Source organism: Rutilus rutilus (genome assembly GCF_951802725.1).
Source record: "Rutilus rutilus genome assembly, chromosome: 12".
In the NCBI taxonomy this organism is placed as follows: Eukaryota; Metazoa; Chordata; class Actinopteri; order Cypriniformes; family Leuciscidae; genus Rutilus; species Rutilus rutilus.
This window is the reverse complement of record NC_140217.1, coordinates 32,152,561-32,179,016: the sequence shown is the minus strand read 5'-3', so window position 1 is coordinate 32,179,016 and position 26,456 is coordinate 32,152,561. Positions and strand designations below refer to the sequence as shown.

The 26,456-nt window shown below is 36.5% G+C and overlaps 1 protein-coding gene across 1 annotated transcript in view; it reads left to right on the top strand.

Moving 5' to 3' along the window:
* Positions 1 to 26,456, top strand: part of tex264a (testis expressed 264, ER-phagy receptor a) — a 75,019-nt gene that overhangs the window by 14,971 nt on the left and 33,592 nt on the right. Inside the window, exon 2 of the mRNA XM_084426385.1 lies at positions 781 to 1,002. Coding sequence (XP_084282511.1) covers positions 781 to 1,002 — 222 coding nt within the window. The remainder of the gene's footprint in view (positions 1 to 780; positions 1,003 to 26,456) is intronic.

Below are 26,456 nucleotides of genomic sequence, written 5' to 3'. Positions count from 1 at the left end.
AAGGATGTAGATACATTTAGCATGATGTCGGTTTCTGGTGCTGCTGTCAACCTGTTGAGAAGATCATCTTTATCGTCGACGTGAAGCATTCAATCTAAATTACGGATGTTAACTACATATTGAATCATTCACTGTAGTGGGCAAACATGCTAGATAAGTAATTAGAGGTGACAACTTTATAAATGCCTTAATTGGTTTGTCATGAATGTTTTATTGGATTGCTAGCTCCAATGCTCATGTGATTGTGAGGAGGTGTTAGTCCTACCATGAGACTTAAACCGCTTGGTTGTTTAATGATGTTAGAGGTAGATAGCACTGTGAGACATTGCAAGAACTTAGACAGTAAGACACCATCTGACCAACCACAGACCGCTCTGCTTATAATGCATTTTGAGGCAGTTTTATCTGACTTTGTTGAAACCACAACAATATTGTGGGGCAGAAAATGCTGTGCAGAAATGTGTGCAAACTTTGTAATCTGACCAGAAATACTGTCCAGAAATACCAGTGACATTTTTTTCCTGAAAAAAGTTTAATGTAGCGTTACTATGTACAGCACAGTTCAAAAGTTTGGGGTTAGTTATATATATATTTCTGAAGGATCATGTGACACTGAAGATGTAATGATGCTGAAAATTCCGCTTTGCCAGCACACAAAATAAAATATATTTTAAAATATATTCAAATTCAAAATTGTATAATATTTCACAATAGTACTGTTCCTTTGCAGGTGCAGTATTCAGCACAATCTGATGTAATCTGTCTCTCTTTGTGTTTCAGACTCAAGCAGATCAGTGTCGGTATGTAGTGGGCAGTATACTGTGTGAAAATGAAGAGCAACCTGATGAAGAGCTACAGCATCTGTATGAGAAATACGGCTACAAAGTCATCTCCTTCCCAGAAGTCACCTGTGCCGTAACTTCCTCGTTTCCGAACAGATGCACTCTGTCCCCCGTCTGCGGCGCTTACAGAGTCTACCCTGAACTACAGCAGTATATAAAGGTATCAGTCATGCTCTATCTATCTATCTATCTATCTATCTATCTATCTATCTATCTATCTATCTATCTATCTATCTATCTATCTATCTATCTATCTATCTATCTATCTATCTATCTATCGTCCTTCAGCTTATGACAATATTTGCCGAACTTCAAATGGTCAGAGTGCAGCGCTCTGCTTTATTCATTGTAATTTCTATAGTGCTTTACACGCCTCACATCACTAGTGGTCAATATCAGGCACATCTAATGGAGGACAGCATGTGAAATGTATAGCGAGGAACACGCGTGTAAATGGGAAGAAACGGCCTTAGTAACTTCTGAATGGACAAATAACTGGATAGAGAGATGAAAAGAGGCTGTTAATGAGGTCAGTTTGTGTGAGCTTGCTGGTTGGTGTCTAACAGCGTGAGTTCAGTGCGGTTCAGTGCTGTGAGATAATGTGATGGATGATGCGCTACTTACCATTTGTAAACCATAATGACGTGTGAAACTTGAGGTGTTAATTGTATAGGTAGGTGTCACTTTTCTAGTGCTAATGCTTTTCTTGTGCTCTATATGTACACTAGCAACCAGATAGCAATGCCTTGGCAACCACCTACAAGACATTTGCATTGAGGTGGCTGTGTATATTGGGTAACCAACATGGAATGCACAACCAAAATTGGCACCCTAGTGGCTCGCAATATTGTCGTGACAATCTGTCCTAGTTGAAGTGCTGGCGCAGGGGAATCTCATACAGTTACAAAGCAGTCTGTACCAGATGCTCACTTATTTCACTACATAAAAATGAATTTAGTCTACTAGCTATCCTTGAACACAAGGAATTTCTGTAGTTAATGCATCAGCATGGCTCCAGACTGTGACTAAAATAAACTCAAAATAAACCAAATAAATATTTGCAACAATAATTTATAATGTAGTTGCTGTCTGGAGAACTTTGTGTCCATATGCGCTTTCGTCAGATTCAAACTGCTAACTGGCCAGCAACTTTGAGGCTGTTTTGTGAATCTTTTCAACTGACTGACTCATTAAAAAGAATTGGTTAATCAAACATCACGACTCGATGGATAATTTATTAGAGTGGGTCTTATTAACCGGTTGTTTTTTAATGAGACAGTCAGTTGAAAAGATTAATGAAACAGCCTCAAAGTTGCTGGTCAGTTAGTAGTTTGAATCACAACTCATCTGGATTCAGTCAGTGACTCGTTCAGGGCTGCGTCTGCAAGTCAAGGTAGATCGTGTAGATCATTGGTGACAATTGTTTTACCATAAACTTAGGCTTACAATGCTTTTGGTAAACGGAACCCAGAGCCATTACTGAGTTCACAATGACTATCTCATGAGAAATTTTTCATTTATGATTCAAAATGATATACTTCTGCTTTTATGAGACTTACTTCAGTCTGCTTACTGAATGGTTGTTCATATGACAACATGTAATTTAAACATTAGTTTTGTTGTAGTTAATTAATAACGGTATTCAAAAAAAATAAAAATAATAATTAAAATAATTTATTTATAATATTATATTAGCTACGTTTACATAGACACCTTTTGTTTCAATCAGAAGGAAATCATTCTGATTGGTGTATCCGAACATAGTGTTACATGAACACTAAATAAAGTGATCGGGTTAATGTGCAAGCTTCAAAATCGGATTTGATCTTTTGAGTTTTGACACACACACACTACAAATAAAGAGTTTGCCCACTGTTGGCGCATACTAACCATCATCCTGCCATCTCTTCTTTTCTTTTAAAAATCAGACTTAATATTTAGCCATTTTGGGTCCTGATTAGACGATTAGCAAAAGAAGATTTGTGCTGTGCTGCTCAAATTTATTAAGCCGTAAAAACGCCCCTTGCCATGGCTAAAACATGGAGTCTGTGGATGAGAGTCTGAAGAAAACTGCTGGGATGACATTCTCCTGTAGTTCATCACAGACGACAAGAGGAATAGAGTGGTGTAGGTATGACGTTACTTTGTAGGCTAACCGCTAGTTAGCATCACTGGTTCCCTCGACAAAAACCCAATCATATTTTTCCATAGGCTTTTGAATTATCAACAAATGTTTATGATACTTACACGTTTTGTCCATTAAAATAATTTTCACAGATGAACACAACTTTTTTTTTAATTTTGAAGCCTAAATGCAGTCGCCAGAATTAAAAAGCTAATGGTAGGTTATAAACGAACAACACCAAGGTCGCTGGACTTCAACATCACCACCACTAAGCTTCCGACAACTCTTTCAGTTTTTATCTAAAAAACATTTTAGAATAGTTTATAAGAGCACAATTATAAGCATAACAAGGCTGTAAAAGCGGACCGATCTTACATGTTCGGCATGATGGCATTTAATTTCCCCCGACTGCCTCTGTATTCCCATTTAGCTATTTGTTAGCAACCGCCTTTTTCAAGACACGTAACAGCTTTAAAAAAATTATATTGTAGAATAAAACGTGAAAGTATCTTGAGCTTGTGTTCACCACAGACCTTATTGCAGCCATTTAACCAAAACCCCATTTAAAAAAACTTTTTGGCCTACAAATTTATGTCATACCTGCACCACTCTATGATCATTTTAGAATGACACGTCAGTCATTTAAGGCTTAAGTCTAGTCCAAGACTAAAATGCATATGCAACTAGCACTGACATCTTTAAATACTGCCAATGTTTTGTCAATTGTCTCCAATTGACATGGCTGCATGTGACTTTTTTTAATTCTGACTGTACGATTACAATTGGATTATTAGGGTCCATCATGTAAACACAGCTGTTTTAATTATATTTTACGATTATATAATATTATAATAAAATATCAAGTAATTAATATAAATTATATATATATAATCATGTCCACAGATTGTGGTCTCATAAACCTATTTTTGAAAAGGGATTGACTATAAACACAATTTCGCTATAGGTCTCAGTCCATTTTCTTGAAAATGGCTAAAACTATGATGTAACCAGTTTCACTTGTTTACCTGCAACTTCCATTCTCACACTTTTTCTTTTGCTTACCTTCCTTATTTAACTCACACACACACACCAAACCTTTTCTGACTTGGCTTGTCAGACAGCTTATTAAGAGTAGTGCAATAGTTACATGAGCAGTGCAGCGTAGGAGTCAGCACAATATGTATGTTGCATTATGGGACTGTGTGTATGAGTTTGTAATGTGATGTATGTGGAGTGGCACCGTGTACAAAGACGGGACTGAGCAGATGAATAATGGAGAGACATTCACAAATGCAAGTGTGTATGTAGGCAGGGACATGTCTTTACAATGATTTATTGAATAGGGTCTGGCAGAAGTTCAGACTGGCACTTCCTTTATTATGGAACTCAAGTAGGACTTCCTGTAAAGACCTCTGTACACCCACCACTACCACATAGCACGTGCACCACACTTCAATTACAAACCAGATATTACAAGTCACCAAGGAGTCGGATGTATGTGTCTAGAGCATTTGCTCATTTGTAATACATTGCGATTGGATTATTTTATTAAATCATGTCCACATATTATATCTGTACTAAAAGCATTGCAACTATCAGGCTTGTTTTTTTTTCTCAACAGTATTTTTAATTAAAATTGTTAACAGTTAAATTATCACGTGTCTCATCTTCTAAATGTTTTTGTCAGTAATTTCGGGACAAAATAAACACTTTTTACTAATTCATTTTAGTACATTAAAACTGTAACATATAGTCATTGGTCACCCGTGAACATTTTTGGGTGATACAAATAAATAATTAAATTTGCATTTAAGAATAGAAAAAACTGATTCAGTTTGTACTGATTCGCTCATGTAAATTAACTAAACTAGAGGTCTGTGCAGGTTGGATTTTTTTTAAAATACGGCTCCCGCAAGATTCTGTCCCACTCTCTCAAAAAATATGTTATTATTTTGTACCGCTGATGCAAAAGCCCACGGGAGAAGGTCTATGGGGATTTTTTGGTCCCGGTCCGGTTGGATTCTGTCTTGTTCTGGCTTTTAAAAAAAAGTTACAAAAACTATGATTACAAATTGTACAAATAACATTCTGTACCTTAAAAACAATAAAAAACATATAACTTTTATTTTTCGAGAGCTATATTTTCCCGCAGTCCTACAAGTCATCACACAAGATTTTGCACACATATCAGTATCAAATCACTGCAATACTCTCAGTGTTTCTTTTTTTATATCGTGAGGTCATTGTGAGTATTCAGTGCATCACCCAGCCCAGTTCCTGTGGAGTGGACATGTGTTGGGAATGGCTTCTGTTGGTTCTCTGCCGAACGTGGCATTTGGCACGGGTTAAACACCGAACTGTCTCTCTGCCAACCCTTAGATATCTCTTTTATCTTCACCATTGACCAATCCTTTCTTGTTACTCCTCTCCCACACCTCTCCATCTTTGTATTTGTCCCTCAGTTGTCTTTTTTTGTATCGTTCTTCATGGGGCAGATATATCACTTGTCCACCCTCTATCGATAGCAGCCACGGACACATTCTTCTCAATCTGCTGAGGGGCTGAGCCTTTGCTGATGATGATAAACACATACACACACACACACACACACACACACACGGACCATCTGTTAGACAGCGGGAGGGCAGAATCTCCTGCTCCCACACAGGAGTTCACTCCTAAGAAAAAGCGTACACAGAGTATGTGGGCAGTCCCATTACTCCGTAACAGTGATTTCAAGCTGTTAGTGTGTGTTCGAGTGTGTGTTGATCCAGCAGACGGCTGGCTGTCAGAGGATTGACTAAGCCCATTAAAAGAGGTGATTCTTAAGAAGTATAAAGGAATGGCGAGATGGACTACATTAGAGGGATTTGCCTGAACCCCTACAGTTCTCCCAAAACGCACTTTTGTCTCAGTGCTAGAGTCTTGTTCAAACTCGAAATTTTTAATCCAAGTTTTAATCCAATTAACAGCAACCTACTGATCCACTCAACTTCATGTTTAAAAAAGTAGCCTATATATATGTACTTATTGGTCAAACTGATTAATGTTTGCTGCCTGAAGTTTGAAATATTTTGTTGCAGTTTTTACAGCTCAAAACATGGTTTAATGTTTCAAAAACACACTAAGCTCTTCCAATCATATCTGACATGAATTCATTAGTTTAGAACAAAAAATGTGTTATTTGTAAAGTTGTCTACATCATCCTTTAGGCTGTAGAACTGCTTTGGTAGTTATGCGTCATAGATGTAATGCCCACTTTCTCAGCAACCTTGTATATTGAGAGTATATATTTTCCCATTCATTTTCTCCATAGGCATTATGAAAAATGACTCAGTCAAGACTTTTAAGTAGTAAACCAAAACAACCAACTCTGAGATGAATCACAATACTCTAAACATGGATTTGAAGTTGAAAAGATCTTGAAAATCATTTTTAAAAAAAGACAAAGACTGTCAATTTTTTTATGAGGCGGTGAACTGCTCGATTCAAATGATATAATCTAAGTAAAAACTATTGACCAAGTCATTCATTGCAAAATATAAAATTATATACAAATATATATGATCATTCACAGGTCTTTTGATGCAATTCTTGTTTCCATGGTAACAGTGACTTCTCTGCTGGGCGAATCTCTCTTCAAGATTATGGGTAGTGAGGGTCTTTCCAGGGAATTTGGAAAAGCTCATTGTTGGTCTATCTTGAAAAGTTTATACCAGTCGGCACCGATGGCCTCATGGTCAGTGTGCCGACATGTAGCGCCGTTACGCTCTGACGGCCCGAGTTCGAGTCCCGGCTCGTGGACCTTTCCCGATCCCGTCCCCCGTCTCTCTCCCACCTCGTTTCCTGTCAACTCTATACGGTCCTGTCACAATAAAAGGCAAAAATCACCAAAAAAACAGTATACAAAAAAAGAAACGTTTATACCATAACGTTAAAAATGTACTTCTCTATTGAGAAAATGTATCTTCTGGAACCCGACTGCTGTGCTCTCTTACTCTTTTGCTCCAAATAAATAGTCTTTTGCGGTTTGTTAAATCACATCAATTTCTGGTATACTAGAAAGCTAACAGGTTTTACTGGCTTTACATTGTCAAATATTGGCTATAACTCTGCAAAGACAAGGTTATTAAGCATATCTCAATAGTTTCATGTTAACATGTGCAGTAATCAAGTCTTATGGCTACACTATTGAAACGGCGTGAACTTTAACTTCAATGCAATGCCATGCCCCATTGACTTCCATTATAAATGCAGTAGTGTTAATGCATTTTTTGCTTTTGTTTTCAGGACATTTCTATACATATTCATGCAGTTATCCTTTTACTTTGATACAGATTATTTAACCTCTTTACCATTTGCTGTTTCACTTGTTTCACCAAGATTTTGAGATAATCAGCATGTATGATATATTCTCTGCTTGTGTAAAAGCATTTTCGTCAACATCATTACGTGTCATTAATCGCAGGCAAATCTGTCTCAAGTTGACTCCGCCCACCTTGGCAGTTACCTGAACAACACACTGATTCTGTTTCCCTCTGGTCCAATCAGCTCATGAATAATGCAGCTCTGTCCCTCCCTATCCTCTTTGATGTTATTATTTGTTAAATTAAACATGGAAAATTGGTTGTGGTTGTATACGCCATCCATATTTAATGAGCTTTCCACTGTGTGGGCAGCTGGAAGAGAAGCACAGTGAATCTGAGGGGCAAAAAATTAATCTGGTAAAAAGATGAATGGAATCAAGAATATGGTGTGTGTGTGTGTGTGTGTGTGTGTGTGTATGTGTGTACATACTATTATAATAATTCCTATGGAATCACTCACTTAATCATCTTCTAATAGGGAATGTCTTGTTGCTAATGATAGGACCCCATCTGGAAGTTAATAAGGCATTTTAAATTTAATAAGGTTTCATCCCTACTAGTAATTTCATGTTATCAGTATATTAACTGGAGCTTGTTGTATATCACAGTCTATATCTATAGGTAGAAGGAGGGATGGAAACTGACCACAGCTCCCCTTTTGTGCTGTATGTGCCCCTCTAGATGGAGTGTGTGTGGGTGGGCTGGCAGACAGGCTGTTTCGAGCTATTTGATCCTCACAGGTAGCCCTACATCTTTAATGAGACCCCATCAACCCTCTGAAAAATGTAGAATGCATACATGCACTACAGATGACACAGGATTTTATCAATCAATAAACTTTCAGTTTAATAAATATAATAAATTATATTTTAGTAACACTTTCTTTACAGTGTCATTGTTACATATGTTACATGTAGTTAACTATAAATATGTATTAACTATAAATTATGCCTAAAAACATGCAACTAACCCTAAACCAAACCAAACCCTAATTCTAACCCTACAGCAAGCACTTAATGTAGTTAATTTTGTAGTTACTTAATGTTACTCAGTACTTACTGTAAATGTATAATTACAGTGTAACAGAGACACCTTAAAATAAAGTGTAACCTAATTTTTTTATAGTCAGAGCACAAAAACCATGTGAAAAAACCAATATCGTTTGAGTGGTATCACAGTTAATCAGAAAAAATTTGAACAAAAGTCCAAAACATGATGAACAGTGTCTTTTGACTAAATATTTTTGCTACAAGAAGGGAAACGGTTTAAACAGCAATCTCTCTGCAAGCTAACCACTTGTTATCAGATGGATGTTAATAGCAGGGTCTCTCTCTCTCTCTCTCTCTCTCTCTCTCTCTCTCTCTCTCTCTCTCTCTCTCTCTCTCTCTCTCTCTCTCTCTCTCTCTCTTTCAGTAATTGCCTAGCATTCTGCAAGAACTACACTATTTGTGCAACCTATTAGACTAGTCTTGTCTTCGTCTGTGAGAAGAGGACAGACACAGGAGAGAGAGTTCTCACTTGAGCGGTTCAGTCAGACAGACAGTCTATGACTTAATCAGTGAGAGAGCCAATCAGTGAGTGTGTTTGTTTGTGTGTGTATGCATTCTTGTGAGGGCATGGCCTCATGCCAGATATAGCTGCTTCATAATTGATACGGTCTTCCTGGAGCATTGTGTGTGTGTGTGTGTGTGTGTGTGTGTGTGTGTGTGTGTGTGTGTGTGTGTGTGTGTGTGTGTGTGTGTGTGTGTGCGTGTGTGCTGTCTGTACGTTATCTTGGAAAACTGATGCATGAGCCAGGAGCAAAGACGTGTCCATCACACCACTGAACCACAGTGGGCTTTGTAGTAAATGCTTAAGATCTCGGGATGTTCACGGATTCACTTTCTTCTCGAGGTTAAGGAAAGTTCAACAGAAAATCCCTCCAGGCGAGAGTGATTTGCAGGACAGATAAATAGGAAATTCATTCATGCTTAGCATTTTTCTGTTTTGAATTTGTTTCCAAAGCAAAAATATGCATATTTGTATACAGTGCATTTAAAGAAGTGCTTCTCAACTCACCTCCTAGAAAGTTTTAGAATGTCTCCCTATTTAAAGTTGACATGAAACACAAGTTGCGATTATCTTTTCTTCCCTATTGTGACGTATATCTGCGTGAAATGGCTTCTTGAACAAGAAAAAAATGTAGTACGGCACTTGATTGCGTCCATCTGTAATTTATTGAATGGTTGTGGTTTGCTGTTGCTACGATCTCATGTGAGTGACAGGTTGTCCCGCCCTCACGCCAGTAAACGCATCATCAGAGAAGTTCTGAGTGAACATCAGATAATAAAGATGTTGGTCTACATGTCATCCATTCTTCTACCCTCTAATTCAGAGGATGTCAAACTTTAATAAGTTGTTTGGAGGGGGCAAGTCCATTGAAACCTCAGAATTGTATATGATTAAGTTATTCTGGTTTAAAACCAGTTATTAAAACCAGTCATTAAAAGGCTTGTTCATATACTTTTAACATTTTCAAATTTGCAACATAATAGACCAAACAGAAATAGAAATCAAGAAAGAAAATGTCACTGCAGCTCATGCGTAGGTCACAAACTACAAATATTGTATTTAAAAATGGGGCATTAAAGGGTTATAGTTCACCCAAAAAAGAAAATTGTGTCATTACGGAGGGACAGAAATCTCATTTGTCTTCTGAAGATGAACAAAAGTCTCAGGGGTTTGAATGACATGAGGGTGACAGAATGCTGCACATTTTCATTTTTGGGTGAACTAACCATTTAAAGGGATTTTAAACCCAAACACCTGTACACATTTCTTTCTTCTCCTGAACACAAAAGAAGATATTTTGAATAATGCTGATTTCGATTCCCATTGACTCCCATTAGAATTTTTGTCCATACAGTGGAAGTCAATGGGACACCGAATCCATTTAGTTACCAACATTGTTCTTCGTTTGTGTTCCATGCACAGGAGAAATAAAGTCAGTCTACAGACCAAAACTTGAGATGGTTGTATGGATCTGTTGGATTTGTGTTAAGCCAGTTTCCCAGTTACTTTTTTCTGCATTAAGGTGATAAGTTGGCAGTGATGGAAGTGAGACCCAAAGGGAGTGTGGTTGAGGGGTCAGACCAACACCCTTGCACATTAACAGTGCATGAATCAGTCTCTGGCACCTCAAAATCCATGAAAACACACACACACACACACACTGATATACACATTACATGAAATGTTCGTATGTGTTTACTTCTAAGAGATTTTTCCTGGAATTATTGAATGGAATGGGTTATAGTTCAAGATTTTCTGCCTGATATTTATTCTAGTCAGTGTTTTCTTTCATTTCATTACTAAAAATATTGACTAGACCTATTTTTCGCTTAACATGAATTTTAAAAAGCAGCTTTTCTCCTGCACTTTGGCTTTATGATCAGATTATTGTACCATGCTCAATTTCTGTGTTCATTTGTAAAGTACCTTGGTTTTACCATGTTTTTTTTGTTTTTTTTAGACATGGAGCTATTGTTATACTGTGGGGGGTTTATATAATATTTGTTTTAAAGTATACATTTATATATTATACACACACATACTGTTCCAAAGTTTGGGGTCAGTAAGATTTTGTAATTATTCATTTTATAAATTAATACTTTTTGATGGTTTTTTAATTATTTTTTTACAAATAAATGCTGTTCTTTTGAACTTTCTATTCAACAAAGAATCTTTATAAAAATGTGTATCATGGTTTCCACAAAAATATTAAGCAGCACAACTGTTTTCATCATTGATAATAAAAAATAAAATAAAAATTCTTTAGCACCAAATCAGTATATTAGAATGATTTCTGAAGGATCATGTGACACTGAAGACTGGAGTAATGATGCTGAAAATTCAGCTTTGCGATCACAGGAATAAATTACATTTTTAAAATGTATTAAAATAGAAAACCATTTTTTTTTAATTGTAATTGTAATTTAATCAAATAACTGTGAGCATAAAAGATAAAAAAAAAATTAAAAACATTATCAAAACCAAGAATCAATAAACGGTTGTGTATATTTATAGTTTATTTTTATATTATAGGTTATATTTCTAGTTTATGGTGCCACATTGATTTGTGTTTCCCTCCTCTTCCCTTAAATGATGTACGCCACCTCGGAGAAACCGACAGCATTTATCTATGGAATATTAGATGTGCTTGTTTTTCATAGACAATGTGAGACACAGCTGGTCTGAGAGAGATAAGCTAAGTCTACATTTATGTTGTTTTCTGCTCCATGTAGCTTGACCCCAGGTTCTTGGTTGAGTTCTTTTGTGTGATTTGTGTGATTGTGTTTTAGTGAGATCAATAACCCTTAAGACTAATAAATAAACCCAGTGGTTCTCAACTAGGGGGCTGGAACCCAGTAAACTAGGACCTCAAATTAACTTGTTTTAAAAGTTAATGATTTAAAAAAATGATTTAATGATTCAAAAATTAATGATAAAAAAAGAAAAGACATAAAAAATAGGCAATGGGTCAAAACAACTAAAAATCAAGATATTTCTTAATAAACGGTAAACAACAGTTTTTTCCACCTCTGGATATATGAGGAAGCCTACATTTAAAATTGTTATTTTTAGATCTGGAAAAGTAAATGTGACAAAACCAGTCACACGCAGCACAGGTATATTTGTGGCAACAGCCAACAAAATTGGGTTTGGGTCAAAATTATAGATTTTTCTTTTATGCCAAAAATCATTAGGATATTAAGTAAAGATCATGTTCTATGAAGATATTTTGTAAATTTCCTACCATAAATATATAAAACATTTATTTTTGTGTGAGGGAATGCAGCACAACCGCGAACATAAAAGGACAACTTTAAAGGCGATTTTCTCAATGTTTCGATTTTTTTTTGCACCCTCAGATTCCAGATTTTCAAATAGTTACATCAGATGGAAAGCTTATTTATTCAGCTTTCAGATGTTGTATACATTTCAAATGTAAATTAATCAAATCTTATAACATCATGGGCATTTTTTTAATAATGAATATATATTTTTCTAGTTATGCCAAGCTCTAAAATATTTTATCAGGTAGAAATTGTGCTTAAAAAAAAATATTCTTAAAAATCCTCACCCTTAATCCTTATCCAGTAAATCATGAAAAACTGGAAAATTCAAACATTGTTGTGGACAAAGGGGGGTCGTGGAGTCAAAAAGTTTGAGAACCACTGGTCTGACCAGTCATCTTTTATAGCATTGACAGGACTCAACAATGCACTTTGAATGTGTTTTAATGCATGCTAAATATAACCCAACCTAAAACCTTGGCAATTCAATTGATGAAGCTCATATGAAGAGGCAGTAAAAATACAAAGTTCACTATTGAAGTTTTTAATGTTTACGTAAGACTTTACATTTAATTCCTGGTCAATGGATACCAAGACTGTTTGGTTTTTTAACCTTCTTCAAAATATCGTCTTTTATATTCCACTGAACAAAGAAATCCATACAGGCTTGGTGTGACATGAGGGTGACATTTTTGTAAGAATTTAATGGATTTACTTGGCTTTTAGGTTAAGTTTCAGCCTATTTTAGGGTGAAATGTGTTATTTTTTTATGTTAACCTGCCATATCAGTTTAAAATGCCGAGACAACTGTAAATAAACCAATCACAGGTTAATTCACCTGAAAATTGTCAACACTGAGGCTCTGTGGCTCTATAGGACCAGCCAACACAGCAACATATCCTCAACCAATGGCGTGGGGCTGTCTGTTCATTCAGCCAATGGCAGACAGAGGACTAATGTAATTCAATTTTATGGTGCTAATAAGGCAGAAATACACACTTCCCTTTTTAAGTGTCTTTTTTGTTTTGTTTTTTTGAGGCAGGTTCAGTTCTGTTGAGTACGTGTGCCTGTTAAGGGTGTCAGACGATTATATTTGCACCTCACCACTGTCACTTGTGTTTAAAAGCTATTAAGTAGTGTGTCTTAATCAGATAAAATGTGGTATAATGTAAAAAAATAATAAAAAAATTCCAAGATCACACAGAATTTGACTGATTCAAACTGACCATTGCAGTTTTGTAAAATAGCGTTTCTTTAATGTTGCCTATAACGCCCATTTAATATCCTTAATAAGCCTTCACACAGCGCTGTCCGTCATCAGAGATATTTAAAGACGCATAAATCACATCCCATTTTTCTTAACCACAGTCATTAAAGTCCAAAACACAATGCTGGTCTCCCAATGCTGTGAGGAAGTGGTTATTCTCATCGAGAGAGAGAGATGTGCTAGATGTTGGCGACCGGGCCGCTGGTATTTCTAGCTGTAATTGTACACTTTGTGGGGTACATCTTTAGGGCACTGGTCCAGCAGAGACGGTCGTAGGTAGTTACACAGGGAGATGGCCGGAAATCATAGGGTTCTTAGGTTGTAATTAAACAATTCATTTTGGCTGTGTGCTTTCCACCTAATTTAGCCGCAGACTTTAAAATGAAAAAAAAACGAAATAATTGTTTTAATATGTAATCATATTAAAAGTGTTTTGTTTTTATAAGCTTATATAAGTTTTGTATCTCCTAATGACCACTCCAGGGCTGATAATGATCTACATGAATTATATATAATCTAATTTATAAGTGAAATAATTAGAATGAAGCTACACATCAGAAAAATATATTCATATATAATAGCACTGGTTGATGTTTCTCACTAAGCATTTGTATATAATGCATGTTAAAAGTTCAAGTTAGAGTTTTTTTTTTTTTTTTCTGTGCTGGTTTTGAGGAAAAATCTGGAATGGAATTAATCATGCAACCCTAGAAGATAAGTGAGTATGGAAGATGGGTGGACAGAATTAATCAAGGTAGAATACGGTAGGCTGAGCTTATTTAATTCTGATTCCAATCACTTCTGGTTCCTTATCAGATTCATAATCATTTTTTTATTAGGAAATATATAAATGTAATTCTTGTTGCATCATTCAATCATTTCAGCCCTTAATTAATTAAGGATCTGCTCCAAATGATTCATGGTTTGGTTCACTAAAAATAACCGCCTCATAAGAGAGTCATTCATGAAAATGAGTTAGTTCAAACCTCGAAGGGAATTATCAATTTAGCCAAAATATTACAATAAACAAGAATTTTATGAATGACATTAATTCATTTATTTGTTTGTTTACATACAAAAAAAATACAAATTGAAATCAAAACTGTACATTGACAAGACTGTCTGTAGATGTTGTGAGGGTTACATAGGGGAGGTAGCAATTCCTAAATCCATGAGACCTCTCTCCTCATCCATCCCCGAAATCAGCAAGTTCCTGACTTGTTTACTTGGAGTCAAACATCAGCAGGGAGTTTATGTGTGCTTTTAGGCGATATATGAGATCACTATTGGAGACCTGCATGCCTGTGTGTGCATGTGAAGGCACTGATTGTATGTTCATTAAATTGCCCGTCCCACCCTGTGGCTTTCCATCAGATGCTTTTGTTCTCCTCTTTTATGCTGGTGGAGAGAAGAGGCGGACTTTCATTGCTCTGCATGTGAAGGACCGTGTGTTTCATCCTGCATCTTGCCTGTTCTTTCTAAGTGTGTGTGGATCATCTGCTGGTATGTTACATAAAGTCTGAGTGTTTCTGTGTGCGTTGGTTTTCTTAAGAGCCTCTGCCTTTCCACGGGGCTTGGAAGGAACCGACAATGCGAGTTGCGGTTTCACAGAGACGCTTGATTTAATAATGAAGACCAATTGATTATGCTCTTGCTGCAGTCTCTGTCACTCAGGTGAACATGCCAGGCCCTAATTTGATCTCTTTGTGGCAAATGTAATCAGTGTTACACCTATCACCGGTGATTGGGATTAATAGAAGCGCTAGAGTGGATAGAATATCGTGGGATGATTGTGTCTGTCTGATGTTCAGTAAAAAAGCTGAGACTTTTGTTACCTGACACCTTAAGCATCTAGAGGAAGTATTCATCATTCAGATTTTGCCAGTGTTTGTCTATCCTGTATGAATGCTGTTAGACCAAACCTGCTATTACTATCTCTGCAATTGCCTGTTTGGCTTTGTCAGTTTGTCTGAGGTCTGAAATCAGACAAGAAATGAAATCCTGTTCTTCACAAACAACGCCAGTCTTTATTTAAAGGTGATGTCTTGTCAATTTTTCGATGTTTCGACAGGATAATATTCAGAGACAGATTTTACATAAACATTGCTTTGTTTTTTTTTAGCATCCCAACTAGCCCAACAGAGCAACTGTAGTTCGAACAATAATGTGAGATTGGGATCTGTTTGTTTGACCAATGGCAGACAGAGAGAGTGTTTAGGAAACCTGCCATTATTTTACCTGTCATTATGAAGCTAGTGGTGCAGAAACGACACACTTCATCTTCAGCAGTAAGAGAAAATATTAAATATAATCCAGTTTGAAAACAACTTCAGCAGTGACTTCCTTCACAATATAACAATACCAATTCCATTATTTTAACAATATTATTGCTTTTATTTAGTACATAATATTCGTAGATAGTAAAAATATTAAGCACATACACTAGTTCAAAAGTTCGGGGTTGGAATTTTTTTTTTTCATGTTTTTTTTTTATGTAAAAACAGTTACATAGTTAAATATTATTGCAATTTAAATAGCCTACACTGTAAAAAAAATCTGTTACATTTACGGTAAAATTCCGGCAGCTGTGGTTGCCAGAAACTTACCGTACAAAATATGGTAGCAAAATTTTAGATTTTACAGACTTTACTTAAATTTACAGTAATAAACAGTATTTAATTATCTGATATAATGTTATGTCAGATAATTAAATCATATCATTACGCCTGCTGCACCCATTGTACGGCCGCACAGTTCCTTGATTATTACGCTGGAATGAGAGTAGTTCCTAGCCATATAGGCTTAGAAAATCGCAACTTTTCATTTTCCGTCGATCTTAGTACACGGTTTAACTACAGAACAGTCAAGTTTTAAGTAGGAAAAATATTGAAACTCTTTGGTCATTTTGAAAGAAATGCTACTGGACTCGTCTGAATCAATGATCTATGCTAAGCTATGCTAAAAGTGGTACCGTCAGACCCGGAGTTCGGCTGAATGGATTCTAAAACGGTAAAACTCATCTGTTTAACTCTGGGGGAGTTGTAAAATGAGCATATTTCCGAAAAAAGTGGAGTATCCCTTTAAACCATTAACCATTAAATGTACCGTTAGATCTATCACAGTTGTTTACCGTATATAGTAAGGAAACTTTCTCTTAACCAATTAACAGTTTTTCACTGTAGCATTTTTTGTCTTTGACCGTTAAAATCACAATCATTTTTTACAGTGTACATATTTATTATTTTCAATATATTTAAAAAATGTATTTATTCCTGTGAATTTTCAGCAGCCATTACTCCAGTCTTGAGTGTCACATGATCCTTTGGTGCTCAAGAAAGCTTTCTTATTATTATAAATGTTGAAAACAGATGCACATGGGCAGATGTACATGGATACATTTATTTATTTTTTTATTCATACATCATGGATCATACATGGACATGGATCATACATTTTTGTAGCAACATTAAACTACTAGTTTCTTTAAATACATATCTTTCTGACACTAAACTTTTGAATGGAGTAGCATACATTTGAATAAAACTGTACACAATTTATTGTACACAACTGTACATAATTATTACACAAATGATTTAATCATATCCTTCAGCTTGAAGATAAAGTCTCTGACAAGTAAACTAATAGCTGAACAGGGGTTTCATGTCGTAATTGTTACTGTGCTGGAATGTTGAATTGGCCAGCCTTTATAAAAACTGTATAAAATACACTGCACGTAAAAGCATAATTTTAACACACCCAGACAGAATGATTCAGAGGTTAGATGTGTTTTTTTCCCCCTTTTTGAGAGAGCTCATGGTCATTATTAAAGGTTCAAAAAAGTTCAAAAGCATCTCTGCAATTTCCTGTCCATTTCCTACATATCAGATCTACTCTCAAATACCACATTAGCATCTCCGAAGGAGCATCTCTATTCTCCTCGCACCCTTTTGGGGCTCCGAAACCCCCTTCGTGTACTATTCAATCTCTATTAACCTTCTGCTCTTTTCCGCGGTCTGTGTATCCCTGTGGTCTCTGAGGACACCTCTTCATGTTTGTCAGAAAGGGAGGCATTTTGTGTTTTGTTATGTGAGATGCCTTTAATGGATTTAGTCAAATTGTATAGAAAAATACCCTTCAAATAAAGATAAATACCTCAAAGGGCTTTTCTTCTTCCACATGTCTAAACAGGTTTTTCACCACATTTCATAGTATTTAATTTGACAAAACATCAAACCTGTCTACCGAAAGTGAATTTAGCATTCAAATGCTATCAGTTATGATGTCTTGCTATTATAGTGGCGACCTTTTCAACGCTATTGAGGCGGTTTGAAGCTTTTGATGCTGGAAACTATTGTGGCACAATGTGCAGTGGGAAAGCGGTCTTTTGTTCCTGTGACGAATAGGATGGCCCCGCAGGCCCCTCTTGACTTCTTAGTGAGTCTAATAGAATAGAAAGTAAAGATATGCTCTTTTACTTAGGGGTGATTTGCTGCAAAAAGCATCGTCCACCAGGACTCACATCGCATGGGTCTTTTTCAAGTCTGTCATGACTTTACAGATGAACAGAATGAAAAGCAAATGCTTTGAAAGGTTGATAGACAGTAGTGAATAACTATAGAGACAGACAGACTTAATGGATAAATGAATGGATAGGAGATTCATAACTAAGCACACACACACACACCTCTACATTTTTCCAAGAGTGCATCATCTGTAAAGCATTGTGTTCTCTTTTAAGTGTATAAACATTTGATGACCGTCTTAAAAAGTGTGTATTAACCTCTAGATCAGTAATATCATCAAATCTAGAGCTTCTTTACTGTTTACGGGTCATCTTAGACAGCTAACTTCTAAGTATTCATAACAGTGAAATTTGGTGATTTATTATGCTGCAGCAAAAATGAACATGCACACTCCTTTATTTAACAAGTTAAATGAAATGAAATTAAAACAATGGTTTGTAATCTTCAAGTACCATCTTTCTCAATTAAGCATTGTTTTATATTTTTCAGTTGTTCTTTATTTTATTATTGTTTGCCTATATAAAGAAATGTGTTTCAAGCACTAGAAGAATTAAAAACAATAGAAGATAGACATAATAGAAGTAAACAGTGCTGGAAGTTATGCAAAACAGTATTTAAAAAACTTCTGACAAGAGACTTGCAGATTAGATTAGTTCTTGCAGTTAATTCCTATATAACTTTTTTGACAGAAGTCTCGCTCACCAAGGTTGCATTCAAAATATAGTAAAACCAGTAATATTGTGAAATATTATTACAATTTAAAATAACTTTTTTTTTAAACTATTTATTACTGTGATGATGGTGAAGCTGAATTTTCAGAATGTTCATGCTGATTTGCTGCTGAGGAAACATTTCTTATCAAAATCAGTGTTTTGCTTCTTAATATTTTTGTGGAAACTGATATATATTACTTTTTCAGAATTCTTCTATGAATCGAAAGTTCAAATAAACTGCATTTAGAGGGGAGACCAGGCTTTTGACACTTTTTGCTCAAATGGTTATATGAAGTGTACCCACATTTGTTTACTACAAAAGACACAGATTCAAACCTCTGCAAGAATATCACAAGCCCTTATGAGTTGATGTCAAATACATGGTTCCTTTGTGACAATCTACCCCACTACCAGAGCAGGCTGTAACACATGCTGAGGTAAGCAAAAACAGCAGCTACAACATGCAATATGCTTTAAAAACAGGTTTTTTTGTAACCATCCAAAAGAACAATACAAATCAATGTCTCTCTGTGATTGACCATAACTCAAATCCACTTTCTGTCTGACTCAGGAGTGTGTGTGTGTGTGTGTGTGTGTGTGTGTGTGTGTGTGTGTGTGTGTGTGTGTGTGTGTGCGCGTGCGCGTGTGTGTAAATTAGGCTACTAGAACAAGCTACCTTAACGGTATTAATGTTCAATGGAAACTCAACTCCAGTGTGCCTGTGTAAAGAACATATTGGTCTAACAAAAAACTGTCAATGTGTGTGTGAGTTTATGTCAATGTGTGAATATTCTCAATCAGAGCCAAAATGGTGAAAAATGAATGTTGTTAACCATAGAGTGGTGGACCCAGAGACTGCATAGGCCACATTTTACCCACACTTTTGATTCTCCATACAGACAACCAGGCCCGGGGTGGGTAATCGGGAGAATCGGGAGAATTCCCGGTGGGCCGCTTCACTTTTGGGACGGTCGAGGATTTTTTTTTCTTCACATTTGTCACGTTAGTTACATTAGGCTACACACGTTCCGCATTCTGACACCGCAGCGCGAAGCCTCTGCATGGGTTATACCATGTGAGGGAGTTCTCCCCTTCCCTCCTATAGAGTTGGTTGGGTCCATAGCCCGTTTTTTCCAAAACGTTTTCTCAGGTAGGCTACCGCGGCACCGCCTACCGATAGCTGGGCCGGCCCTACCGTAACGGTACGCGTTAGGGAGGACGGATGGGAGGAAGAGGCCAGGAGGTATTGAAGCTGGTTTCCGCCACAGAATAAAACATTTTAAAAGATAATTGCGACTTTTTATCTCACAATTGCGATTTTACAGCAACTGCAACTTTATTTCACACAATTCTGACTTTATATTTTGCAATTCTGACTTTATAGCACGCAATTGCGACTTTATTTCACGCAATTCTGACTTTATATCTCACAATTCTGAGAAATAAAGTCAGAATTGCGAGATATAAAGTCAGAATTGCGTGAAATAAAGTCAGAATTGCAAAATATAAAGTCAGAATTGTGTGAAATAAAGTTGCAGTTGCTTCTTATAAAGTCTAAGTGAATTATTATTTAAACTTTTGTTGAACCATGGTATTAATACAAACTACACAATAGTAAGAGCTGAACTGTTGCTTCATTTATCCAATTTGGAAATAGTGCTAATTTGGAATTCCACCATGGAAAAAGTGGCCCCACTCCGGCCCTGCAGACAACACAAATGTTTTCATTGTCTGAGGCCTCAACATGTTCTTACTGATCTGACTGAACTGCCCTTTAAAGAGCACCAAAACTGTATTTATTCTTTGAAATGTGTAATAAAATTGGCAGATTTTGAAAGCTGAGACTTTCAAAAACACAACCCAGCAAAGCTTTTTGCGATTTGTTGGATGGGAGGCTCAATACAAAGGTTTGAAAGCATAGCATAGATTGAAAGATTGATTATCGGGATTTAAGAATCGATATCAGTTCATCAAAATGAGAACTGATTAAAATCGAGAAATCAATTTTTTCAACCCAGCCCTAGTAGAAAGCCAAAGCTAAATACCATATGACAGAAAAAGATTGGGGATAAATTGAGAGAAACGAAGAAGAAGAAGAAGGTAATATCTTTCAGTTAGTTGAATGGAGAGGTCAGAGAGATGCTAAACCTGCTTTTTCTGTTGTACCCCTTCAGTCCTAGACAGCTCGTGCTCTCTCAGCCTGCTGGGGGTTCAGTCTCATCCACCTGAGTGCCGCCAGACTTCTCAGCTCACAGGAGTGGAAGTGCTGTTTTAACACAGCTAGCTTCATTCCACCAGCGGCTATTGATTGATGCAGGCAATGCAAGGGCAATAAAACTCACATCTGACCGCTCCCGCCTTAGTGCCCATGAGCAGAAAGCACTTCTTCCTACTCCTGTTATTCCTTGTGAATTTAGAAGGGGGGGGGGGGGGGGGGGGGCATTAACCTCCCGCCATCGACCCACAGACCTCTAGCCACCCGTCCCTTCATCTTCCTGAGGGACTGCGTAATAAACATATTCCTGGTGGTTAATGTGTGGTGCGAAACTCATCCAAGATCTATTCGCATCTTCTTTCGATTAGAGAAGTGGTAATAAAAGTTATGGTTGTGTGGGTTACCACCTTAATGGACAGATGCTTTTGATGGTTGTTTAATTTGTCGCGTTACTGTGGCAGGGGAATGTAGCACCTCGTGTCGAGGGTGTTGAGCTATGCTAAAATGCATCTTGTGTTGTGTCGATAGGCAGTGAGTGATTTCCACAGAGGAGACGGAGGTAAAAGGGACATGTGGGAACAAAGCGAGGATGGATGGATGAGCGCATGTTAAGTCAGGAAAAAGACAAAGAGATAGATGGAGCAGGTGCAAGGACAAATGAATAGTACTTTTAAGAATAATACAAAAATGTTTTAAATGATGTACGCTCATGGGAGATTATGATTCTAGTCATATCGGTTGCCTGAGTAAAGCTATTTTGATTGACTTAAGGATTGATTGTCGCCATATTGTGATCGCATGACCAGCTGTTTCTTGCTGTGTTAGAAGTAGGGATGGGATTTAATTTTTGGGTCTTCTTTTCTTTTAGTAATTCTTTTAGTAATTTTGAGGAAGAAAAAAATTTCATGATTTTGGAAAAACAAGAGAACTTTTTTTTGTAAAATAAATAAATAAAATGGCCGAATGAAATTGCTTTTGGGCACATGTGCGATTCTGGATAAATTGAGAATCACAATGTTTGCTTCAAACAGATATCGCGAATCTCCCACGATAGACAACTAAACAAAATAACGTTATTTCGTAGAGGTTCTGACAAAATATTAATTGCTACATTTAAAAATGTTTAATTCATTTTAATGTATAAAAAAAAAAAATTGGTTCGAATGAATGATTCAATGACTCACTCATAAATACTTGTTTTTTTACTGGATGGATCAGTGGTTTTGAACTAATCTTTTGAATTAATAATTCAATGACATGTCCTTACATTTTCTTTAACAGTCAGGTGTCGCCACCTACTGGCGTAACAATGTAATTGATACAATAGTTATTTGAAACTGCTCTGTGGGTCAGCTACAGTGCAGACGCAGAGATGAATGTTCTGGTCTGATTTTTGACACATATGAATCATTGTCATTTAGGAATAAGGTTGCATTGGTGTTTGAATCGAGATTGCGTTCTTTTAACGATTAATTATGCATCTCTAACACGGATAAATCATTTATAATAAACACTGCAATATTGAGTTCTCCAGAGCTGGTAGTGGCAACAGCGAGGCTAATGCTGTTGAATTTAGTAAAACAAAAAAAGGCTCAGAAAAAAAATAATTTATTTTTGGGCACTTTTGAATAGTAGCTTAACAAAGCAACAAATTGAATTAGCTCAGATCAAAACCCTCTGCCAGAACAGTGGAGAAATTAATGTTAAAAATACATTAAATGTGGAAAAATCCCCTTTCCCTGTGGTACAGCTGTATTATTATTATTATTTTTATTAGCCCCATTTGGTATTCTGTCACTCAGTACTAAATAAATTCTTCTTCATGACAGGACTCAGTGTAGGTCAGGCTTTGAGAAATGGGCAGAAAAACCAGTGAGGCATGGCAAACACCATGTCCATGTCTCTGGCCTATGCATGGAGTTAGCGGCTGCAGAAATGTGCATATGCGTCAGTGGAAATCTCATCTACTCCCCGCCATTAGCATTCCCTAGAACCATCTACAACCAACACCATTCTACCGCCTTGGGAGTTGATCTGTTTTTCATAGCGTTAGGAAGAAAAGAGCGTGACACAAGACATGATAATCTGACCCATATTACACCCCGTCCCTTTTTGTGCCCTCTTGCTCACTCACTCAATTGCACAATCACACACTAATATGCACTTTTATAATGAGGTAGCGGCGAATGGCTGTGCTGGGTCTGATTGTTAGTCGTGCACTAATGATGAGGGATAACATTTCCATTTGCTGCAGTCACACATCACAGAACAATTCCCAATCCTCATCCTCAATTTCTATTTCTCTCGTTTTCTTTCATGTTCCTTGCATGTGTTCAAAATGCAAGAATTTCTCTCCCAAATGGCATTGTGACGGTTTTGGTGCTCATTGTGTTTTTCTCTAGATGTTTTCGCTGAGGTTTTACAGATGGTAAATTGTTAATCAGTGGTGCTTGATCGCTAATATTGTTATTTATTAATTTGTAATGTGAACAAACCATATGCATGAGTGATGCCTCCAATTATGTGACATAATGAGGAGGATTTTTTTGTTTACTTACTTTTTATTGCTTAATTCTCTTATTCTTGACTTCATAATAGTAATATTTAGAAAATAAAGCCAAAATAATGTGAATAAAGTTGTAGCGTTATGAGATAAAACTAGTAACATTTAGAAAATAAGGCCAAAATTGTAAAAATTAATTCATAAAACTTAAAAAATTAAATTGTAAAGTTTTCACAGACAAGGCTTAAATCTAGTCCCAGACTAAAATGCATGTTTGAGCTGTTTTAACTGAAAGCAACTATCTTAAAATATGTCAGTGCCATTGTTTTGTCTCAAGATGCAAATAATGTTTATTTCTAAGGCACGTTTATAAAAGATACTTAAATGTCCTAATTGAACTAAGGCCTAATCCTGGCTTAATCTAAGCCCTGTCTGTGAAACCAGGCCTATAAGATTTAAAGTAGGAATATTTTGGGGGGAAAAATCACTTAAGGTTTCAAATTGATTCTTAAAGACAAAACCTCCCTGAACACCATGTCGTAGCGGTGGTGCGTTTTGTTTGTGCGAGCATTTTCTCCCAAAAATATAAAAGTCGAGTGTTACACTGTGACACCTTTTCCTAATTTACAGTCTGTGCATCTGTGAGGTTTTATGTAGTCAGTGGCATTTGAGTTGTTGCGTTTAGTTAATACACGATACGTGTGTGTGTCTGTGTGTGTGTGTGAGTGAGTGTGTCTGCCTCAGAGGACACAGCAAAGCACTCTACTCCTCTCACCCACCTCCTCTCTCTCAATCCCTTGGATTATCAAAGAATTCTGTCTCCATGGAAAAGTGATGCTCAGAGGAGACAGTTGCCCTGGCAACAAGCTCACTTAAGCCAGGCCTCTGGATGAAGGGGGAAACAGCTAAACTGACAAAACTCAAGACGGAGAGTTTATTACACACTTCACTTTGGAACTCTAAATTAGTCACCAGTACATGTCCTTTAAAAAAAATATAGACCAAGTACAAGATGCTGGTCTGGTCGAGAGTCTGAAAAAGGCCACAGTATACAGGGAATGCATGGATATTTATTTATTTATTTATTTATGATTGGTTTGTAACCAGTATGATAGCCAAATGTATTTTACATCATCATTGTTTGTTTACAATGAAACTACATGTAGTTACAAAATGTTTCCATTTAAGTTGTGAATTTAATTAATAAAAAAAATAAAAAAAGAATATAATAAAAACAATGTTCACATAAAGCAGATATTTTCTTACCTGACTTTTTTGGTACTCATCTAGAAATTTATATTGTAAATGTGTTTCCATCATTGTTAATGTACGTCTTCTTACTGAATTAAAAATGTAGCCACCTAAAGCGAGCATATACATTTTGTTAAAAAAAAAATTCCCTCAACATTTTTTATGCAATGTTTCTAAATTTGCATAAAAATGAGTGAGTGGCTAATTCAAAAAATTCAAAAAAAAGGATAAGAAGTTTAGTACTAACATAGAAAAAAGTTTAATGGATAAAAAAAAAAAAAAGTCCTGATATTATCTGCTTCCAAAAATGGCCGATCTGACCAATTCGATAATAAGAAATTTGAAATTCGAAATATGAAAATATTGGCTGATTCAGTGTAGTTCCTTGCATCTCAAAGCATCCCTTGCCCACATGATCAAATAATTTCTTGTTTATTGATTGTCTCTTTCCTAATAAATGGTATTTTCTTATTTATCTCTTTATTGTGGACATCCACACAAAAGGAGACTTAAACGAGTAAGTTGAGAAACGTTTGTTAGCCTTCATATGCAGTTATTGTGTGCTAAACAAGTAGATACTTGTTTAGCACACAATAACTGCATATGAAAGCTAACATATGAATATGAAAACCTAACATCTGCATATGAAAGCTTCTAGCTAGTGCCTGCTGGCTCTCAGAATGGATGTAATGTAAGACTGTTTTGATGATTTGGAGAAAATGTTGTCCCTCCTAGGTCTTAGGTCTTCACTTTCAGTTTCCCAGAATTGCCTGACCGAAACACCAATAAACATATAATCAGCCTCTAAACATTGGCACACCCCATCTACTCATTCTACACATTTTATTCACATTCAGCTAATGCACTCTGAATGGCACCGAGCCTGTGTTTGAAAGTGATTTCAGCTCTCATCTTTCCCGTTGGGTTTTAAAATTCCACTCTGTCATCATTTACCTGTATTATTTCCCTCTCAGCCTCGGGCCATGTGGTTCTGGCCACAACAGCACAAACTCTCGCTGGGAAACTGGATGGGGACTTGGACTTAGTTGGGGGTTTTTTTGACCCATATATTCCTCTGCCATCCCCTTTAGTGCTGACAAAGCTCTTTGACATCCCAATAGGGAACTACAAAACCAATTAGCAAGTTTTTTTTTTTGTTTTTTTTGCAAGTGCAGAACTTCAAACTAGAAAACAGGCCAGACTAACATTGCAAAACTGCCCCATTCCACAGCACTGTGCTGTGGATATTAGCAGGAAGCACAGAGGTGCAGCAGACAGCAAACACAAATAATTGTGCCAATTCTTTTTTTTTTAGCTCCATTAGTGAAAGATTTGGCACTGCATCATCAGATGTTTGTTTTGGTCTTCCCTCGTCATTTCTGTCTGATAATAGGACTGTGTGAATAATATTGTTTCCTTTGTCGGTTTTCGCGGACTAATAATGGAGCTGCATGTAAACAGCAACATCCTTCTGTTCGTATGGTCTCATGGTTGTGTTAGCATTTTAGAATTGCTGACCGTTTTTAATAATTTGAAGAATGCTTCGAGCTCAACCTCGAGGATAACCTTTAGTGATGCCCAGAGAGATGCTGCCGGGCTGTCATGCGGTTGGTACCCGTGAAAGTGAAGTTATCTGGAGGAACTGAACAGCTCATGGCAAGAACTGTCATGCTGACAATCATCAGGGTTGTGTTTAGAGATTGACCAAAAAATATATAGCTGAATCAAATCAGTCATAAATATATTTGTGACCGATTCAAATTATTTGTATACTTGTGTGTCCAATAACAGGATCCAGAACCATCATTTTGTATT